The 18,084-nt window shown below is 47.7% G+C and overlaps 1 protein-coding gene across 9 annotated transcripts in view; it reads left to right on the forward strand.

Annotated features, from left to right (window-relative positions):
* The first annotated feature begins 5,081 nt into the window (after nucleotides 1-5,081).
* The window catches only part of MTHFD1L (methylenetetrahydrofolate dehydrogenase (NADP+ dependent) 1 like), a 236,490-nt gene continuing 223,487 nt past the window's right edge, over nucleotides 5,082-18,084 (forward strand). The window contains exons 1-4 of one of the 9 annotated variants that reach the window (XM_031012156.3): nucleotides 5,082-5,780; nucleotides 15,620-15,704; nucleotides 17,170-17,220; nucleotides 17,309-17,362. In XM_031012156.3, coding sequence (XP_030868016.2) covers nucleotides 5,563-5,780; nucleotides 15,620-15,704; nucleotides 17,170-17,220; nucleotides 17,309-17,362 — 408 coding nt within the window. In that variant the 5' untranslated portion in view covers nucleotides 5,082-5,562. Of the gene's footprint in view, nucleotides 5,781-5,850; nucleotides 6,119-6,177; nucleotides 7,316-15,619; nucleotides 15,705-17,169; nucleotides 17,221-17,308; nucleotides 17,363-18,084 lie in introns of those variants that run through there. The other 8 variants (XM_031012157.3, XM_055390853.2, XM_055390851.1 and 5 more) reach the window with 8 other exon arrangements.

Below are 18,084 nucleotides of genomic sequence, written 5' to 3' on the forward strand. Positions count from 1 at the left end.
AGTCCAACTGTGGACAGTGACTTAACAGAAGGTTTAGATAAAAATAAGTATAAAAGGTTAGTCTCTCTACCCTTGGGAATGGGGTGAAAAGGGAATCTCATCACCTCGACCAAAGTTAGTTAGTCCTGTTACTGGTCCTAAGCGTCCGGAACTTTGGAAGCTTACTGTGGCCTCGCACCACATTAGAATTTGGTCTGGAAATTAAGCTATAAAAACAAGAGACAGTAAGCCATCTTATACTATCGACCTAAATTCCAGTCTGACAATTCCTTTGCAAATTTGTGTAAAGCCCCCTTATATGCTAGTTGTAGGAAAAATAGTTATTAACCCAGATTCCCAAACTATAACCTGTGAAAATTGTAGATTGTTTACTTGCATTGATTCAACTTTTAATTGGCAGCACTGTATTCTACCAGTGAGAGCAAGAGAGGCCATGTGGATCCGTGTGTCCATGGACCAACTGTAGGAGGCTTCGCCATCTGTCCATATTTTAACTGAAGTATTAAAAGGAGTTCTAAATAGATCCAAAAGATTCATTTTTACTTTGATTGCGGTGATTACGGGATTAAGTGCAGTCACAGTTACGGCCGCTGTGGCAGGAGTTGCGTTGCACTCTTCTGTTCGGACGGTACACTTTGTTAACAATTGGCAAAAAAAATTCTACAAGATTGTGGAATTCACAATCTGGTATTGATCAAAAATTGGCAAATTAGATTAATGATCTTAGACAAAATGTCATTTGGATGGGAGATAGGCTCGTGAGCTTGGAACATCGTTTTCAGTTACAGCGTGACTGGAATACATCAGATTTTTGTATTACACCCCAAGCCTGTAATGAGTCTGAGCCTCACTGGGACATGGTTAGATGCCATCTACAAGTAAGAGAAGATAATCTTACTTCAGACATTTCAAAATTAAAAGAACACATTTTTGAGGCATCAAAAGCCCATTTAAATTTGGTGCCAGGAACTGAGACAATTGCAGAAACTACTGATGGCCTCACAAATCTTAACCCGGTCACTTGGGTTAAAACCACCAGAAGTTCCACTATTGTAAATTTCATATTAATCCTTGTGTGCCTGTTCTGTCTGTTGTTAGTCTGCAGGTGTACCCAGCAGCTCCGAAGAGACAGCGACCATCAAGAACGGGCCATGATGACGATGGCAGTTTTGTCAAAAAGAAAAGGGAGAATGTGGGGAAAAGAAAGAGAGATCAGATTGTTACTGTGTCTATGCAGAAAAGGAAGACATAAGAAATTCCATTTTGATCTGTACTAAGAAATATTGTTCTGCTTTGAGATGCTGTTAATCTGTAACTTTAGCCCCAACCATGTGCTCGCAGAAACATGCTGTATCAAATCAAGGTTTAATGGATTTAGGGCTGTGCAGGCTGTGCCTTGTTAACAATGTGTTTGCAGGCAGTATGCCTGGTAAAAGTCATCGCCATTCTCCATTCTCTATTAACCAGGGACACAATGCCCTGCGGAAAGGTGCAGCGACCTCTGCCCAAGAAAGCTTGGGTATTGTCCAAGGTTTCCCCCCACTGAGACAGCCTGAGATATGGCCTCATGGGAAAGGAAAGACCTTACATCCCCCAGCCCGACACCCATGAAGGGTCTGTGCTGAGGAGTAGTGAAAGAGGGAGGCCTCTTTGCGGTTGAGATAAGGGGAAGGTTTCTGTCTCCTGCACGTCCCTGGGAATGAAATGTCTCAGGGTAAAGCTGATCATGAGATAGGAGAAAACCACCCTGTGGCTGGAGGCGAGATATGCTGGCAGCAATACTGCTCTGTTACTCTTTGCTACACTGAGATGTTTGTGTAAAGGGAAACATACATCTAGCCTACATGCACATCCAGGCACAGTACTTTTCCTTGGACTTATTCATGATACAGATTCCTTTGCTCACATGTTTCCCTGCTGACCTTCTCCCCACCATCACCCTGTTGCCCTGCCACACTCCCCTCACCAAGATAGTAAAAATAGTGATCAATAAATACTGAGGGAACTCAGAGACTAGCACTGGTGCAGGTCCTCACATGTTGAGCGCCGGTCTCCTGGGCCCACTGTTCTTTCTCTGTACTTTGTCTCTGTGTCTTATTTCTTTTCTCAGTCTCTCGTCTCCACCTGATGAGAAATACCCACAGGTGTGGAGGGGCATCACATGTTGGTCAGGCTGGTCTCGAACTCCCGACCTCAGGTGATCTCCCCACCTTGGCCTCCCAAAGTGTTGGGATTACAGGTGTGAGCCATCGCACCCGGCCCACTTTCTAATTTTTTCTCCTACTGTTTTTCCTTCCGTAGTCTCTTTTGTGGCCTTGTCTTCCTCTGCTTCTTTCTTGTTTGTGTTTTTTGGTGCTATTGTAGGTCCTCCTGTATTCTATACACTCTCTCGGTGATCTTACTACCCATAACCATGGTTATCGAATCTATATCTCCATTTTTGAACTTTCTCCTGAGCTATACATCCATGGATCCAACATCCTACTCCACATCTCCACTCTGATATCCCATAGGCACGCCAATCTTGATAGGGCTAAGGCTGTTGCTTCTCTCCTCTGGTCTTCCTCTAGGAATAGCACCACCTATACTTCAAGCCAGAAAGTGGGGCTTCATCCTTGACAACTTCCTTCCATATACCCTCTAAATCAATCAAATCCTAAAGGCTACCAATGGTTCCTCTTACTTATCTCATGAATCCATCCACTTTTCACCAATCCATTGGTCAAGGATATACTCAGGAACTTATCGTTTCTTCTCCTGTTACTGCAACAGTCTTCAGATTTGTCTACTGGCTTCACTTTCTATTGTCTACGCTGTCGCTGCTGTGATCCTTCTACAACACACATCTGAGATTGCCACTCTCCTAATTCTAAATCCTTCAGTTGTTTTCCACTGCTTTCAAAATGCAATGCAATGGGCTGGGTGCAGAGGCTCACCCCTGTAATCCCAGCACTTTGGGAGGAGGCCGAGGAGGGCAAATCACCTGAGGTCAGGAGTTCAAGAGCAGCTTGGCCAAGATGGCGAAACCCCGTCTCTGCCAAAAACACAAAATTAGCCAGGCATGGTGGTTGCCTGTAATCCCTGCTACTTGGGAGGCTGAGGCAGAAGAATTGCTTGAACCTGGGAGTGGAGGCTGCAGTGAGTCAAGATTGCGCCACTGCACTCCAGCCTGGGCAACAAAGCTAGATTCCATCTCAAAAAAAAAAAAAAATGCAATGCAATGGTTTCGTGACCTGCCACAACGTGGCCCTGCCTAGCTCTTCTTACTTGCCATTGCTCCTCATTTTCCCCTGCCCTCCCCACTCGACTTAACAGCTCTCAGTATCTCAAATTCATCATGCTCTCTTCTACTCCAGACTTTTACTCATGTTGTTCCTTCATTTCCAACATTCCCACTTTTCCAACATTGACCTTCCCTTAGCTCATTTCCTTCCCTTAGCTGACCTTCCCTTAGCTCAACTGCTAAGGTCTTGCCTCCAGCTGCCACCTCTTTCACTTTCTTCAGGAAGCCTTTTTTTTTTTTTTTTTTTTGAGACAGGGTCTCACTCTGTTGCCCAGGTTGGAGTGCAGTGACACGCTCACAGCTCATTGCAGCCTCAATCTCCCAGCTCTGCCAGTAAACAGATGGGCCTCTCTGGACCCCAGTTTCCAAAGGTTGAAGATCAAGACAATAGCTCTCAATTCCCTACTTTTGTTAGGATTGTATGAGGGGTCCTTCCAGCACTGTCCCAGTATGGTGCTTGGCTAATGGAAAACCAATCTCTGTAACTTGGACTAGTTTTATTCCCACCTTATCTGGGAATTATAAGAGTATAAAGGTATAAGGTTGTAAAAATATAAAGTTAACAATTTGACCCTCACTTGGGAATCATAAAATTACAATCTGATATCCACTTTACTTGGAAATTATGGCTAGCCCTCTGTATCCTCAATCAACCTGGGACTGAAAATATTTGAAAAAATTACAATAACAAAAAATAACAATAAAAAATCATAGAAATAAAAAAGTACAGTGTAATATCTATTTACATAGCATTTACATTGTATTAGGTATTATAAGTACAGCAGGTCCTGGAATAACATCATTTCATCATTTTGCTCAGTGGTTTTCTTATAATGATGAGAAAAAAATAGATTTCTGGCTGGGTCCACTGTCACGTTTTATCCATGTCTGTGTGGATTTTCTCTCTGTCTTCTGGTGTCCTGTCACATCCCAAAGCCGTGCAGTGCACTTTAGGTAAATTGGTGCATCTACACGATCCGAGTGTGAGTGTGGGTGTGTGTGAGCACACCCTGTGAGGTGCCCTGAGTTGGAATAAGCCGGTAAAAATGATCTCACTTTTATTAATCTTTATTTTTCTCTAAGCGAGAGGGATAGGGGGTGTTCAAAAAAAAACTTTTTCTTTGAGACAGAGCTGTGCTCTGTCGCCCAGGCTAGAGTACAGTGACATGATCTCGGCTCACTGCAACCTCTGGCTCCTGGGTTCAAGCGATTCTCCTGCCTCAGCCTCCCGAGTAGCTGAGAATACAGGCACGCGCCACCACACCCAGCCAATTTTCTGTATTTTTAGTAGAGATGGGGTTTCGCCATGTTGGCCAAGCTGGTCTTGAACTCCTGGCCTCAAGTGATCTGCCCACCTCAGCCTCCCAAAGTGTTGGGATTATAGGCGTGAGCTAAAAATCTTTCTTAAATATATGCATGGCTCACACTTATTTCAATGTTTAATATTAGAAGTGTTTTGGTCTTTATTTCGAAGTTTAGGGGCGATTTTGTGACCACAGATATGTTGTAGGAACTTCACTCATATCAATTAGCCTGTGGTCAAATTGTTTTCCTTACAGTCATTTGGCTTAAAGTTTCAGTTTCCAAGAACCCCTCCATGATGTTAGGTGAGGACTTAGGGAATGTGGAGATGACCTAAAGTTTATGATGGGAAGATGTGTGTACGTGATATGCAAACACTATTTTTTTTTTTTTTTTTTTTTTTACCAAGGACTTGAGCATTTGTGGACGTGGGTCCCCTGGAGGGGCCCTGGAACCAATCAGGACTATAAAATCCTTTCAAAGTTTTAAGAAGAGCATTGTTATCTCTGTGGTACTGACGAAGCCCCGCAAGCTCACCGAGATTAAGTGCCCCTGCCTAAGGTTACAAAGCCTCTTATCCTCAGGCCACCTCCAGTACAGCAAATCCAAGCCCTCCCGTCTAAACTTGGCGCCCTGAGTACCAAGGGTCACCTCGGCCTTTCAGGCTCAAGGGAGGGAGGCTGAGTCTCAGGGCAGAGTCTGAGTCCCACTCCGCACCCCACCCTCTGTCTGGTACAGCTTACCAAACGAAAGTGCCCAAAGCCGTGACATCCCGGCCGGCGGCTCGCAGGCCCCCGCCCTCCGCACGTCACGGCCGCCGGGTGCAGTGCCCCCTAGGGGCCCCTGGGACGAGGAGGAAGCGCCAGGTCCTTCCCGCCGCCGCCGCCGCCGTCGCCGCCGTCTGCTCCCCTGGCACGCGCCCCGCCGCCCTCGGCAGCCGCAGCTCCGTGTCCCCTGAGAACCAGCCGTCCCGCGCCATGGGCACGCGTCTGCCGCTCGTTCTGCGCCAGCTCCGCCGCCCGCCCCAGCCCCCGGTCCCGCCGCGCCGCCTCCGTGTGCCCTGTCGCGCTAGCAGCGGCGGCGGCGGCGGTGGCCGGGAGGGCCTGCTTGGACAGCGGCGGCCGCAGGATGGCCAGGCCCGGAGCAGCTGCAGCCCCGGCGGCCGAACGCCCGCGGCGCGGGACTCCATCGTCAGGTGAGTGTCGGGTCTGGCCCTGGCCCAGGTCTCCAGCGGCTGCGGCCCCGACCCAGGGGCGGAGCGCCCGGGACCGCCGTGGGGAGCGGGGCGCGGGGCTGCGAGTGTTTGGTGCCAACTCGTTAGGGGTGCCGGGCGGTGTGTCGGGAAATGCGGGCTTGGGGCCTGCGGCCGGGCGCGCTGGCGGAGAACGGGGGATCCAGTACCCGACAGCGCCCGCAGCGCAGGTGGGCGTGGGCATCCCCAATGGGCGCTTAGCGGCACGGACCGCACGCCCGGCTCCACGTGCGCAGCCGGCCGCCGGCTCTGATGCAATCGCGCCAGGCGCGACCCAGACGGTAAAGGGGCGGTGCGGCTGGGGCGGAAACCAGGGGAGGGGGCGAGGAGCAGGAGGAGGGCGGGGCTGCGGCTTGGCGCGCCGGCTGGCCCGGGGTTCGGGGCGGGCATGTGGAGCTCGGGAGAGGCGGGCTCGGGCCCAGCGCCGCCCGCGCGAAGCTCCCTGGTGTTGTGCGCCCTTTCCTGCGCGCCGCCCCTCCTGCTGGGCTGGGGTCTGTGGCTGACGTCCGCTTTTCCCGGAACGGCAAAGGTGGAGCCGGGCCCCCGGGACAGCCGCCGGGGGAATCCGAGAGGTCTCAGCGCTGGTTTCCAGCTCCGCCGCGCAGCGCCCACGGAGTCCCCGCGCAGCTGGGTTTGCAGGGTTCTCTGCGGGCCCAGAGCGAACTGGGAGCCCCGGGCCGGGCCTTTCGCGTCCCGGTCCCCGCCCCTGGGCCTCAGCCTTCCCCGCCCTCGCTGAGAGGGGCGCACGGGTCTCGGGCCTTGCAGGGCGAGCCCTTCGGGACAACCGGGAGGTGGCGAGAAAGCCCCTTCCGCCTCCCTCGGAACTGGGATTAGGAACGAGTTCCAGGATGCGGTTTCCCCGGCCAGCGGACCACCTCCTGCATTCACATCCTCTTCCCTTTCCTTCTAGCCTTCTTTCTTAGTCATTGCCTGCTTGCCTTTCTCTCTGCCTTTCCTTCCTCCCTCTGCTCTCCCATTTTCCTCCCCACTCCCCTTCTCCCCTGTCTCAGTAAAATACGTTTCCTAGGCTCTTTATTATGTGGCGGATGATTTTAAGGGGCCATTTATTTAGTTTGCCTTGTTCTCTGTCTTCTTTTTCTTTTAGAAACGGAGTCTCGCTTTGTTGCTCAGGCTGGAGCTCAGTGGTGCCATCTTGGCTCACTGCAGCCTCCGCCTCCTGGGCTCAAGCGATCCTCCCGCCTTAGCCTCCAGAGTAACTGGGACCACAGGTGTGCGCTACCATGCCCGGATTATTTTATTTTATTTTCGTAGAGACAGGGCCCCACTCTGTTACCAGGCTGGTCTGGAACTCCTGGGCTCAAGCCATCATCCCTGCCCCCAAGAGCGCTGGGATTAATTACACGTCAGGTCATTAGGTTTTAACCTGCACGTTGCTGAGACTCATCTTACCGGTTAGAGTCTGAAGCCAGGATAGGCGGCAAAAAAAAACCCTCCCGTCATGCTGTTTTATTTTCTAGGTAAACTGATTATTACCTGAAACTTCCTTCTTTGTTCATTTCTTGTCTGTCTCACCCACCTGGAATATGAGCTTCATGAGACAGCTGTCTCTTCGGTGCTATATCCTAGGTCCTGGAGAGAGTGCCCAGCATGTAATAGGCACTTGTGAAATGGTTACAGAAGGAATGCGTCAAGATTTGGGGTCATCTGTGGGTTTTATTCATACATTTTTTTTTTTTTTTTTTTTTTGAGACGGAGTCTTGCTCTGTCACTCAGGCTGGAGTGCAATGGCACGATCTTGGCTCACTGCAACCTCTCCCTCCCAGGTTCAGGCGATTCCCCTGCCTCAGCCTCCCGAGTAGCTGGGATTACAGGAGCACGCCACCACGCCTGGCTAATTTTTGTATTTTGAGTAGAGACAGGATGTCTCACCATGTTGGCCAGGCTGGTCTTGAACTCCTGACCTCAGGTGATCCGACTGCCTTGGCCTCCCAAAGTGTTGGGATTACAGGCGTGACCCACCGCGCCTGGGCTATTCATGCATACTTTTAGGTTTAAAGCCATGACTGCCTTAGAGATGAGTAAAGCGGTTAGTAGGGGGCTTTAGGGCCTGCACTGGGTTCTCCAAACTCAATTCCTTCAGGAAAATGGGAGGAGTAACAGTACTTACCTCAAGGGGTTATGGAAACAATTATGTCAGAGAACACATGCAAAATACATAGCCCAGGACTGTCACATACAAGACAAGTCCCTCAGCAAATGGTGGCTATTAATTTTTTTTTTTTTTTTTGAAACGGAATCTCACTCTGTCGCCCAGGTTGGAGTGCAGTGGCGCGATCTCGGCTCACTGCAACCTCCGCCTCCCGGGTTCAAGCGATTCCCCTGCCTCAGCCTCCTGAGTAGCTGGGATTACAGGCTCGCACCACCACGCCTGGCTTTTTTTGTGTTTTTAGTAGAGACGGGGTTTCACCATGTTGGCCAGGCTGGTCTCAAACTCCTGACCTCGTGATCTGCCTGCCTCGGCCTCCCAAAGTGCTGGGATTACAGGTGTGAGCCACTGCACCCAGCAATATTTTTACAATTCACTAAGCCAGGGGTCCACAGACGTTTTATATAATGGGCCAGATAGTAAATATTTTAGGTTTAGTGAGCCTAGAGGCAAATCAAAATTATTAGTAGGTACATTTATAACAAGAGAAAAGACAAATTTAGGCCAGGCACCATGGTTCATGCCTGTAATCCCAGCACTTTGAGAGGCCAAAGTGGGATGATCACATTCCCAGGAGTTCGAGACCAGCCTGGGCAACATAGTGAGACACCCATCTATATAAAAAATTTTAAAAAATTAACTGGGCATGGTGCGTGCCTGTAGTCCCAGCTACTCAGAAGGCTGAGGCAGGAGGATCACTTGAGCCCAGGAGGTCAAGGCTACAGTGAGCGGAGATTGCGCTACTGCACTCCAGCCTGGGCAATGGAGTGAGACCTTCTTATTTTTTATTTTTGCATTTAAGTATTTTTAATTAAGGTATGTACATTTTTTAGACATAATGCTTTCACACACTTAATAGATGGCAGTATAGGGTAACCATAACTTTTATTTTTATTTTCTATTTTACTTTAAGTTCTGGGAAACGTGCTGAACGTGCAGGTTTGTTACATAGGTATACATGCGCCATGGTGGTTTGCTGTACCCATCAACCCGTCATCTAGGTTTTAAGCCCCACATGCATTAGGTATTTGTCCTAATGCTCTCCCTCCTCTTGCCCTCCCACCCCCTGACAGACCCTGGTGTGTGATGTTCCCCTCCCTGGGTCCATGTGTTCTTATTGTTCAACTCCCACTTATGAGTGAGAACATGAGGTGTTTGGTTTCTGTTCCTGTGTTAGTTTGCTGAGGATGATGGTTTCCAGCTTCTTCCATGTCCCTGCAAAGGACATGAACTCATCCTTTCTTATGGCTGCAATTTTATTTTTGTAGAGATGAAGTCTCACTATGTTGGCCAGGCTGGTCTCAAACTCCTGGGTTCAAGTGATCCTGCTGCCTCAGCCTCCCAAAGTGCTGATATTGCAGACATGAGCCACCACGCCTGGCTATATTGTACCTTTCAATTGAGTTATGTGCATGGTTTACTGAAACTCTCTAGCCCTAAATTGATTCCCCGAGGATTGGAGCAAAGTGGGTGGGGGTGTGCGTCAGCTAGAAGTCACCTGTAATAGACATCCAGGAGCCGAAGTGTATTAGGTCAGAAAAATTAAAGAATGAGCTCCCTCAAAAGCATAGTGACCTGTTGTTCCTGGTGATGGGACTAGATGACCATAATCCCTCAGCCTCCCAAGTAGCTGGGATTACAGGCAGGCACCACCACACCCAGCTAATTTTTGTATTTTTAGTAGAGACAGGGTTTCACCATGTTGGCCAGGCTAGTCTTGAACTCCTGACCTCAAATGATCCACCCGCCTTGGCCTCCCAAAGTGTTGGGATTACAGGCATGAGCCACTGCCCCTGGCCAGTAATAATACATTCTGTATAAGTGTCACAGTAATGGTGAAAATAACAAAGCTGCTGCTGATGGCTTAGTTCTGAGTTTTAGCTACACGTGGCAACCTAGCTAGAGAGCTCACATTCCTTCCCACTGTCCTCAACCAAAGTGGAAGCTCACAAGGCCATTTTTCTGCCCCAAGGACATGAAAATCTCTGATTAGAAACATTTATGCTACTTTTTGGATTTATTGAGCCTAATGACTCCTTTTTCTTTCTTGCTTTGTCACTGTAGGAATGAGTAACCCCCAAAAATGAAATATTACACATATAACAAGTTGTAGGGAGCATGAACCTATTTTGTTTTATTAGCTTGGGTGGTAATAGCGTTGAACTCCTTTACACACCTGTGCAGGCACCCCTAAGATATTGTGGGTTCAGTTGCAGACCACTGCAATAAGGGGAATATCGCAGTAAAACGAGTCACACAAATTTTGTAGTTTCCCAGTGCATATAAAAGTTATGTTTAGACAATACTGTAGCCTATTAAGTATGCACTAGTGTTTTGTCTAAAAAAAAAATCCATATATAAGGCCGGGCGTGGTAGCTCGTGACTGTAATCCCAGCACTTTGGGAGGCTGAAGCGGGTGGATCACAAGGTCAGGAGTTCAAGACCAGCCTGGCCAACATAGTAAAACCCCGTCTCTACTAAAAATACAAAAAGTAGCCAGGCATGGTGGTGTGTGCCTGTAGTCCTGGCCACTTGGGAGGCTGAGGCAGGAGAATCGCTTTAACCCGGGAGGTGGAGGTTGTGGGGAGGCGGAGGTTGTGGTGAGCCACTACACTCCAGCCTGGGAAACAGAGCGAGACTCCGTCTCAAAACAAAACAAAACAAAAAAACCCAAAAAACATATATATATATTATATGCATATAATATATATATACCTTAATTTAAAAATACTTTATTACCAAGAAATGCCAGTGATCTGGTGGAGGATTGTGCCTAGATGTTGATGGTTACTGACTGATCAGGGTGACTGCTAAAGATTAGGGTGGCTGTGGCAGTTTTTTAAAGTAAGACAATGAGGTTTGCTGTATTGATGGAGATGGAACTCTTCCTTTCCTGGAAGATTTCTCTGTAGCAGTGCTACAGAGAAAATGGTAACATTTTACCCACAGTAGTAGGACTTCTTTCAAAATGGCCGTCAATCCTCTCAAACCCTGCAACTGCTTTACCAAGTACTTGATATCAACTACTGTAATCTTTTTTTTTTTTTTTTTTTTTTTTAATTGAGATGGAGTCTTGCTCTGTCACCCAGGCTGGACTGCAGTGCTACGATCTCAGCTCGCTGGAACCTCCGCCTGTCAGGTTCAAGTGATTCTCCTGCCTCAGCCTCCTGAGTAGCTGGGACTACAGGCGCCTGCCACCACGCCTGGCTAATTTTTTTTAGTAGAGACGGGGTTTCACCATATTGGCCAGGCTGGTCTCGAACTCCTGACCTCGTGATCCGCCTGCTTCGGCCTCCCAAACTGCTGGGATTACAGGTGTGAGCCACCGCGCCTGCCTAACTACTGTAATCTTATAAATCCTTTGTTGTCATTTTATTTTATTTTAATTTAATTTTATTTTATTTTTTGAGACAGTCTCACTCTTTCACCCAGGCTGGAGTGCAGTGGCGTGATCTCTGCTCACTGCAACCTCTGCCTCCCGGGTTCAATAAATTCTCCTGCTTCAGCCTCCCGAGTAGCTGGGATTATAGGCATGCACCACCATGCCCTGCTAATTTTTTTATTTTTAGTAGAGACAGGGTTTCACTATGTTGGCCAGGCTGGTCTCCAACTCCTGACCTCGTGATCCACCCGCCTCAGCCTCCCAAAGTGCTGGGATTACAGGTGTGAGCCACTGCGCCCGGCCTAATAAGGCTGTTTTCTTATCATTTGTGTATCCACGGGAGTAGCACTTTTAAATTTCTTCAATAGCTTTTCCTTTGCATTCACAGCTTGGCTAACTGTTTGGCTCAAGAGGCCTAGCTTTTGACCTGTCTTGGCTTTCAACACACCCTCCTCACTAAGTTTAATTATTTCTCGGTTTTTATTTAAAGTGAGAGACCTGCAACTCTTCACTTGAACACTTAGAGGCCACTGTAGTTACTAATTGTCCTAATTTCAATATTGTTGTTTCTCAGGGAATAGGGAAGCCAGAGGAGAGGGAGAGAGAAGGGGGAACAGCCAGTCCAGTGAAGCAGTGAGAACACACACCATCATGAACCATCATGGCCACGGTTTGGCCAACACAATTACAACAGTAACATCAAAGATCGTCAATCACACATCACCATAACAAACACACTAAAAATGAAAAAGTTTGAAATATTGTAAGAATTATCAAAATGTGACACAAATTGAGCAGATACCATTGGAAAAATGAAAAATGACTCCCATAGACTTAAAACACAGGTTGCCACAAACTTTCAGTTTGTAGAAAAACACAGTATCTGTAAATTGCAGTAAAGCAAAGCACAAAAAATGATGTATGCCTGTATTTTTTTTTCTATCCATATCCACCCCCCAACTTTTTTTTTTTTTGGTAGAGACCAGGTCTTGCTATCTTGCACAGGCTGGCCTTGAACTCCTGAGCTCAAGTGATCCTCTCACCTCAGCCTCCCAAAGTGCTGGGATTACAGGCATGTGCCACTGCGCCCAGCCCCCATCCCCAACTGTTTTAAAAGTCTAATTACTTTTTGACGATTGCCGACTTACCTATAGAAGTGTTCCTTTCAGCCCAGCGAGGTGGCTCACCCCTGTTAATTCCAGCACTTTGGGAGGCCGAGGTGGGCGGATCACGAGGTCAAGAGATCGAGACCACCCTGGCCAACATGGTGAAATCCTGTCTCTACTAAAAATACAAAAATTAGTGGGACGTGGTGGCATGCACCTGTAGTCCCAGCTACTCAAGAGACTGAGGCAGGAGAATTGCTTGAACCTGGGAGGTGGAGGTTGCAGTGAGCCGAGATCGTGCCACTGCCCTCCAGCCTGGCAACAAAGTGAGACTCCGTCTCAAAAAAAATAAAAAGAAGTGTTCCTTTCATCAACTATGAATGGATCAAGACTATGAATGTTTCTGAGAAAATTATTGCTGTTAGTATGAATGTTTTTAGTGTTCAAGGGTAGCTTTGGGGCACAGAAAAAAACAAACGTACATTTATAAGAAAAAGGGGAAAGAGCCACTGTAGTATACCTGTTTTACAGATGAGGAAACTGAGACTCTTAGAGACCTGCCCACGCTAGTAAATGAAATGCCCAGTACCAATCCTGGGCCGTATTTCCACTTAGTGTCTCAGAACTACCTGGACTCTGTTAAAAATGCGCATTTCTGGGCTCCACTGAGACACGTTGAATCAGACTTTCTAGGGTGAAACACTGGAACCGTTATTTTTTTTGAGACAGAGTCTCGCTCTGTCACCCAGCTGGAGTGCAGTGGCATGATTTTGGCTCACTGCAGCCTCTGCCTCCTGGATTCAAGTGATTCTCCTGCCTCAGCCTCCTGAGTAGCTCTGGGATTACAGGTGTGCACCACCACGCCTGGCTAATTTTTGTATTTTTACTAGAGATGGGGTTTCACCATGTTGGCCAGGATGGTCTCGAACTCCTGACCTCAAGTGATCCATTTCACCTTGGCCTCCCGAAGTACTGGGATTATAGGTGTGAGCCACTGCACCTGGCCTGGAACCTTTACTTTTACCAAACTCTCCAGTGATCCTTATACCATGAACCGCTTGGGTCCCACACTCTGGTGCTTTCCTGGACCCAGACAAAAATAAGAACCCAGCATAGCCAAATTAACAGTCACAACAGGCTGGAAAGAGTGCGGCATATGGGCCTCAGTCACCCATTATTGGATGGATGGATTTTAGTGCTTATTTATAAGGTGATTTGTAAACTTTCCCATATGGTCACATTTATTCAGCACAATAATACAATTAATTCCCTGGGAATGAAGTAGCTTTATCCCAAGTGTTTCCAAACAAAACTAACTGAAATGTTCCCAGGTTATAGACAGTTGCCTGCACCCAGTCCATCTGTTCCGGCCCAGCTGGCAGTAGAAAGACTGGTCCTGGTTGTGAATCTGAGCAGCTCTCTCCCCTAAAGCCCCGCCTGGGAGCTGCAGTGCCTCTGGTTCCATTTGTCAGCTGTGTCTCTCTGAAAACTGGGGGAAGCTTCCCGATGCCTTTCTGCTCTTGGCAGTGTACCGTTGATGGCATTGGCTGGAACTTCTTCACCCTGCATTTTTGTTAGGTGCAGTGTAAGACCCTGTCGGAGACTGAAAACAAAATGTAAAGGTGGTCTTAGCACTGAAGCCTGGGGGCTGCTGTGGCTGCGCCTGTGGTCTATTGTGAGAGGGGGAAAAGCCAGCTCCCAGTGCTCATGTGCTGCTGAGAACATATCATAGAGTGGTGGCGAAGGTAGCCTCTGCAGTCACTCATCCCAGAAGGTTCCATAAAGAGCTGAGCTCCTAACACTTTTTTTTTTTTTTTTTTTGAGACGGAGTCTTGCTCTGTTCCCCAGGCTGGAGTGCGGTGGCACAATCTCGGCTCACTGCAACCGCTGCCTCCCAGGTTCAAGAGATTCTCCCGAGTAGCTCAGATTACAGGCGCCTGCCACCACACCCAGCTAATTTTTGTATTTCTGGTAGAGACGGGGTTTCACCATATTGGCCACGGTGGTCTCGAACTCCTGACCTTGTGATCCACCCGCCTCGGCCTCCCAAAGTGCTGGGATTACAGGCGTGAGCCACCGCTCCTGGACTTTTTTTTTTTTTTCTTTTTTTAAAAAGAAATTGAGTCTTGCTCTGCCACCCAGGCTGGAGTGCAGTGGTGCAGTCATAGCTTACTGCAGCCTCAAACTCATGGGCTCAAGCGATCCTCCAGCTTCAGCCTCCCAAGTATCTGGGACTACAGTCACATGCCATCACGCCCAGCTAAATTGTTTATAGAGATGGGATCTCGTTATGTTACCCAGGCTGGTCTCAAACTCCTGGCCTCAAGCAGTCCTACTGCCTTGGCCTCTCAAAGTGCTGGGACTACAGGTGCATGCCACCATGCCAGGCCTTCTACCACTTTTACCTAGGCCTGCTCACCCCAGGCTGGCACCTCCCTCAGAGGCGGGAGGTGAAGGTGGCTGCTGCTGGGCATTTAGGCGGTACAGGTGCAGACTATGTTGTGGATTCTCAGAGGACTGAGAAGCTCTTTGTCTCTCTCCCTAGGAGGCTTTGATAGTGTTATCAAAGTGGGTCTCCAGTGTTTCTGGAACTTTCCTCCCCTTCCTTACCTAATTCCTTCTTTAAATTCCAGGACCTGGAATTTATCCTGTCTCGACACTTCTTGTCCAACAGTGAGCCCCCTGTCTTCACCCCCCTAATCCCCTGTCTTCACATCCCTCTTCCCACTTTATTTGCTTTCCCCATGGACCCATACTCAGGGTTTTGGGAGGATGGCAGCGGAGTATGGTGGAGGAGAGCGATTATTTAAAGTAGAAACCCAAAGCTTTTATTATAGTAAACTTGGAAAATACAAGAGAAAAATTCACCCCTAGAAAATTATTATAAACATCTAGTTTGTTTCCCTCTGCATGTTTTAAAAACTGGATTGCCACATTTTACCTTGTGTTAGTGTCTTGATTTCATTGTTATGCTGCCTACCCCCTCCACAGTGTACACTTGGAGTGCATCCTTCTGTGGTCTAGTTATTTTCACTTGGAGGAACGAACTTTCAGAGAAAATGTGTTGTGTCAGTCCTTTCTACTCATTAACCAAGAAATCACAATGTTCTTTTCTTTCTCAATGTAGAGAAGTCATTCAGAATTCAAAAGAAGTTCTAAGTTTATTGCAAGAAAAAAACCCTGCCTTCAAGCCGGTTCTTGCAATTATCCAGGTAAGCCGAGAACAAGGTTCAGTCCTACTATTTTAGGATGCCTTTCAATTTAGAAAATGATTGTATACAAAACAGCAGCTGCATTTCTTGCCAAAGAGAAGAGGGCTCAGTGAGCAATGCTGTTTTCTTTGGTCTTTTCCTTCTTTGGGGTCACGGGTGAAGTACTGCCCTGCTTGAGTGTGTCTTCTTTCGTGAATTTTCCTCTCTGAGGTGTGGGTAGCTTTCAGAGGTCTAGGAGGTAAGCACTTACATGCATTGCATTACACAGGATATATCGTGGTCCATGTGTCCTCACAAATGCTTACCAAATGTGATTTGAAGGTGCTGGGGGAAAAAGTGGCACTTTGTTTCAATGGACATAGATGCTAGATGAGACATGGATATTTGGTAATCTTTTTACTCTATCTTTTAAAACCTGCCGTAAACTTAATGGGACAAAAGTCATTACCCTGTCAAAAGGGCTTTGCATTCCACATACTTCTTTTGGCTGCAGGCCCTGGTTCTGAGCCACAGTTGGCCCCAGTTGCCATCCTGCTTGGCACACTTGTGTGATGGCAGGTGCTGAGAAATAAGGAGGTGAGCCAAGCCTGGAAGCAAACACAGCCCGACAGTTGGGCTGCTACCGCAGGGCTTGGCATGCCCTTAGCATATCAAAATAGCAGCCTCTGGTTCCACCGTGCTGCGTATTTCAGGATTACAGAGCTGTGCTCAAGTTACTTACATTCTCTGGGATCTGTAGCCACATCTTGTTACAAAGAAAGACAAGTTAGAACAATAGAAAGAAAATTAGATTAGGGCTCGGGCCTCCTGGGAATCTGCTGACTCCCTGGCTTTCCATCTAAAGGCAAACCATTTCAACTCCTACCTTTGGTGTCCCCATTTTTTGGCTTCTTTTTGTGATGGGGTCTTGCTCTGTTGCCTGAGCTGGAGTGCAGTGGCATGATCTTGGCTCACCGTAGCTTTGACCTTCTGGGCTCAAGTGATCCTCCCACCTCAGCCTCCTGAGTAGCTGAGGCTACTCAGGCGTGCACCATCACGCCGGGCTAATTTTTGTATTTTTTGTAGAGATGGGGTTTCACCATGTTGCCCAGGCTGGTCTCGAACTCCTGGGCTCAAGCAATCCACCGCCTCAGCCTTCCACAGTGCTGGGATTACAGGCATGAGCCACTGTGCCCAGTCGGTGTCCTCATTTTTAGAGAGGAAAGCTGGCTAGGTTACTATCTATGTCTTCTAATAGGAGGGATATTATTTTCCTTAAAAAAGTGACATAATTTGAAGGCCTGAGGAATTACTCTGTTAAATACTCGCCCCAAGTCCCTTTTTATAAGCAGCAAGATTGTTTTCCTGCACCTTCCATATTATCTTTGTAATTAGATCATCTGTAATCACAAAATTCATCTCTGGATTATCTTTTGTGCCTTTTCAAGCTATTTTTATGTTGTTATGTTGTTTTTACCCTCCTAAGGCAGGTGACGACAACTTGATGCAGGAAATCAACCAGAATTTGGCTGAGGAGGTGAGGACAGCTGCTTTTAAAAAATTCATTATAACTTTTAACAATACATTCTCTTATAGTGACGAATAACCTTGTGTTCCTTTTTCAGGCTGGTCTGAACATCACTCACATTTGCCTCCCTCCAGATAGCAGTGAAGCGGAGGTAATAATGGCAGAGCTCTAAACTCTTGCTTCTTCTTTCCTCTTGAGACTTAATAGGCCCATTGGCGTCTCTTAGTGGTGGCTGGGACAGATCTAAGCTTTGCTTGTGGCTGAATGTTAGAGGGAAGACTTCACTTCTTTTCTCTAGGGTAAATGCTTCATGATATCCTTGTTTCTTGTCATTTGTATGTTTCTACCGAAGACTTGAGTTGCGACTTGTTGAGTTTGGTTGTTTCTTCAGCTGCGGTGGCAGCGTCATCTAGTGGAAATTGTCAGGCCGAGGCGAGGAAACTGGACCTTGGACCACAGATCCCTGTGCCAGGGCCCGGCCCTTCTGTGGTTAGCTTTTCTTCCTACTGGCTTCATGTGACAGAAAACCTCAAATAATGGAATCTTAAATAACGTACAAGTTTATTTCTCTCTCTCTCTTTTTTTTTTGAGATGGAATTTTACTTTTGTTGCCCAGGCTGGAGTGCAATGGTGCCATCTCGGCTCACTGCAACCTCCGCCTCCCAGGTTTAAGCAATTCTCCTGCCTCAGCCTCCTGAGTAGCTGGGATTACAGGTGCGTGCCACCATGCCTGGCTAATTTTTGTATCTTTAGTAGAGATGGGGTTTCACCATTTTGGCCAGGCTGGTCTTGAACTCCTGACCTCAAGTGATCCACCCTCCTCGGCCTCCCAAAGTGCTGGGATTACAAGTGTGAGCTACTGTGCCTGGCCTA

The sequence above is a fragment of the Gorilla gorilla genome, chromosome 5, assembly GCF_029281585.2.
Source record: "Gorilla gorilla gorilla isolate KB3781 chromosome 5, NHGRI_mGorGor1-v2.1_pri, whole genome shotgun sequence".
NCBI classification, from domain to species: domain Eukaryota; kingdom Metazoa; phylum Chordata; class Mammalia; order Primates; family Hominidae; genus Gorilla; species Gorilla gorilla.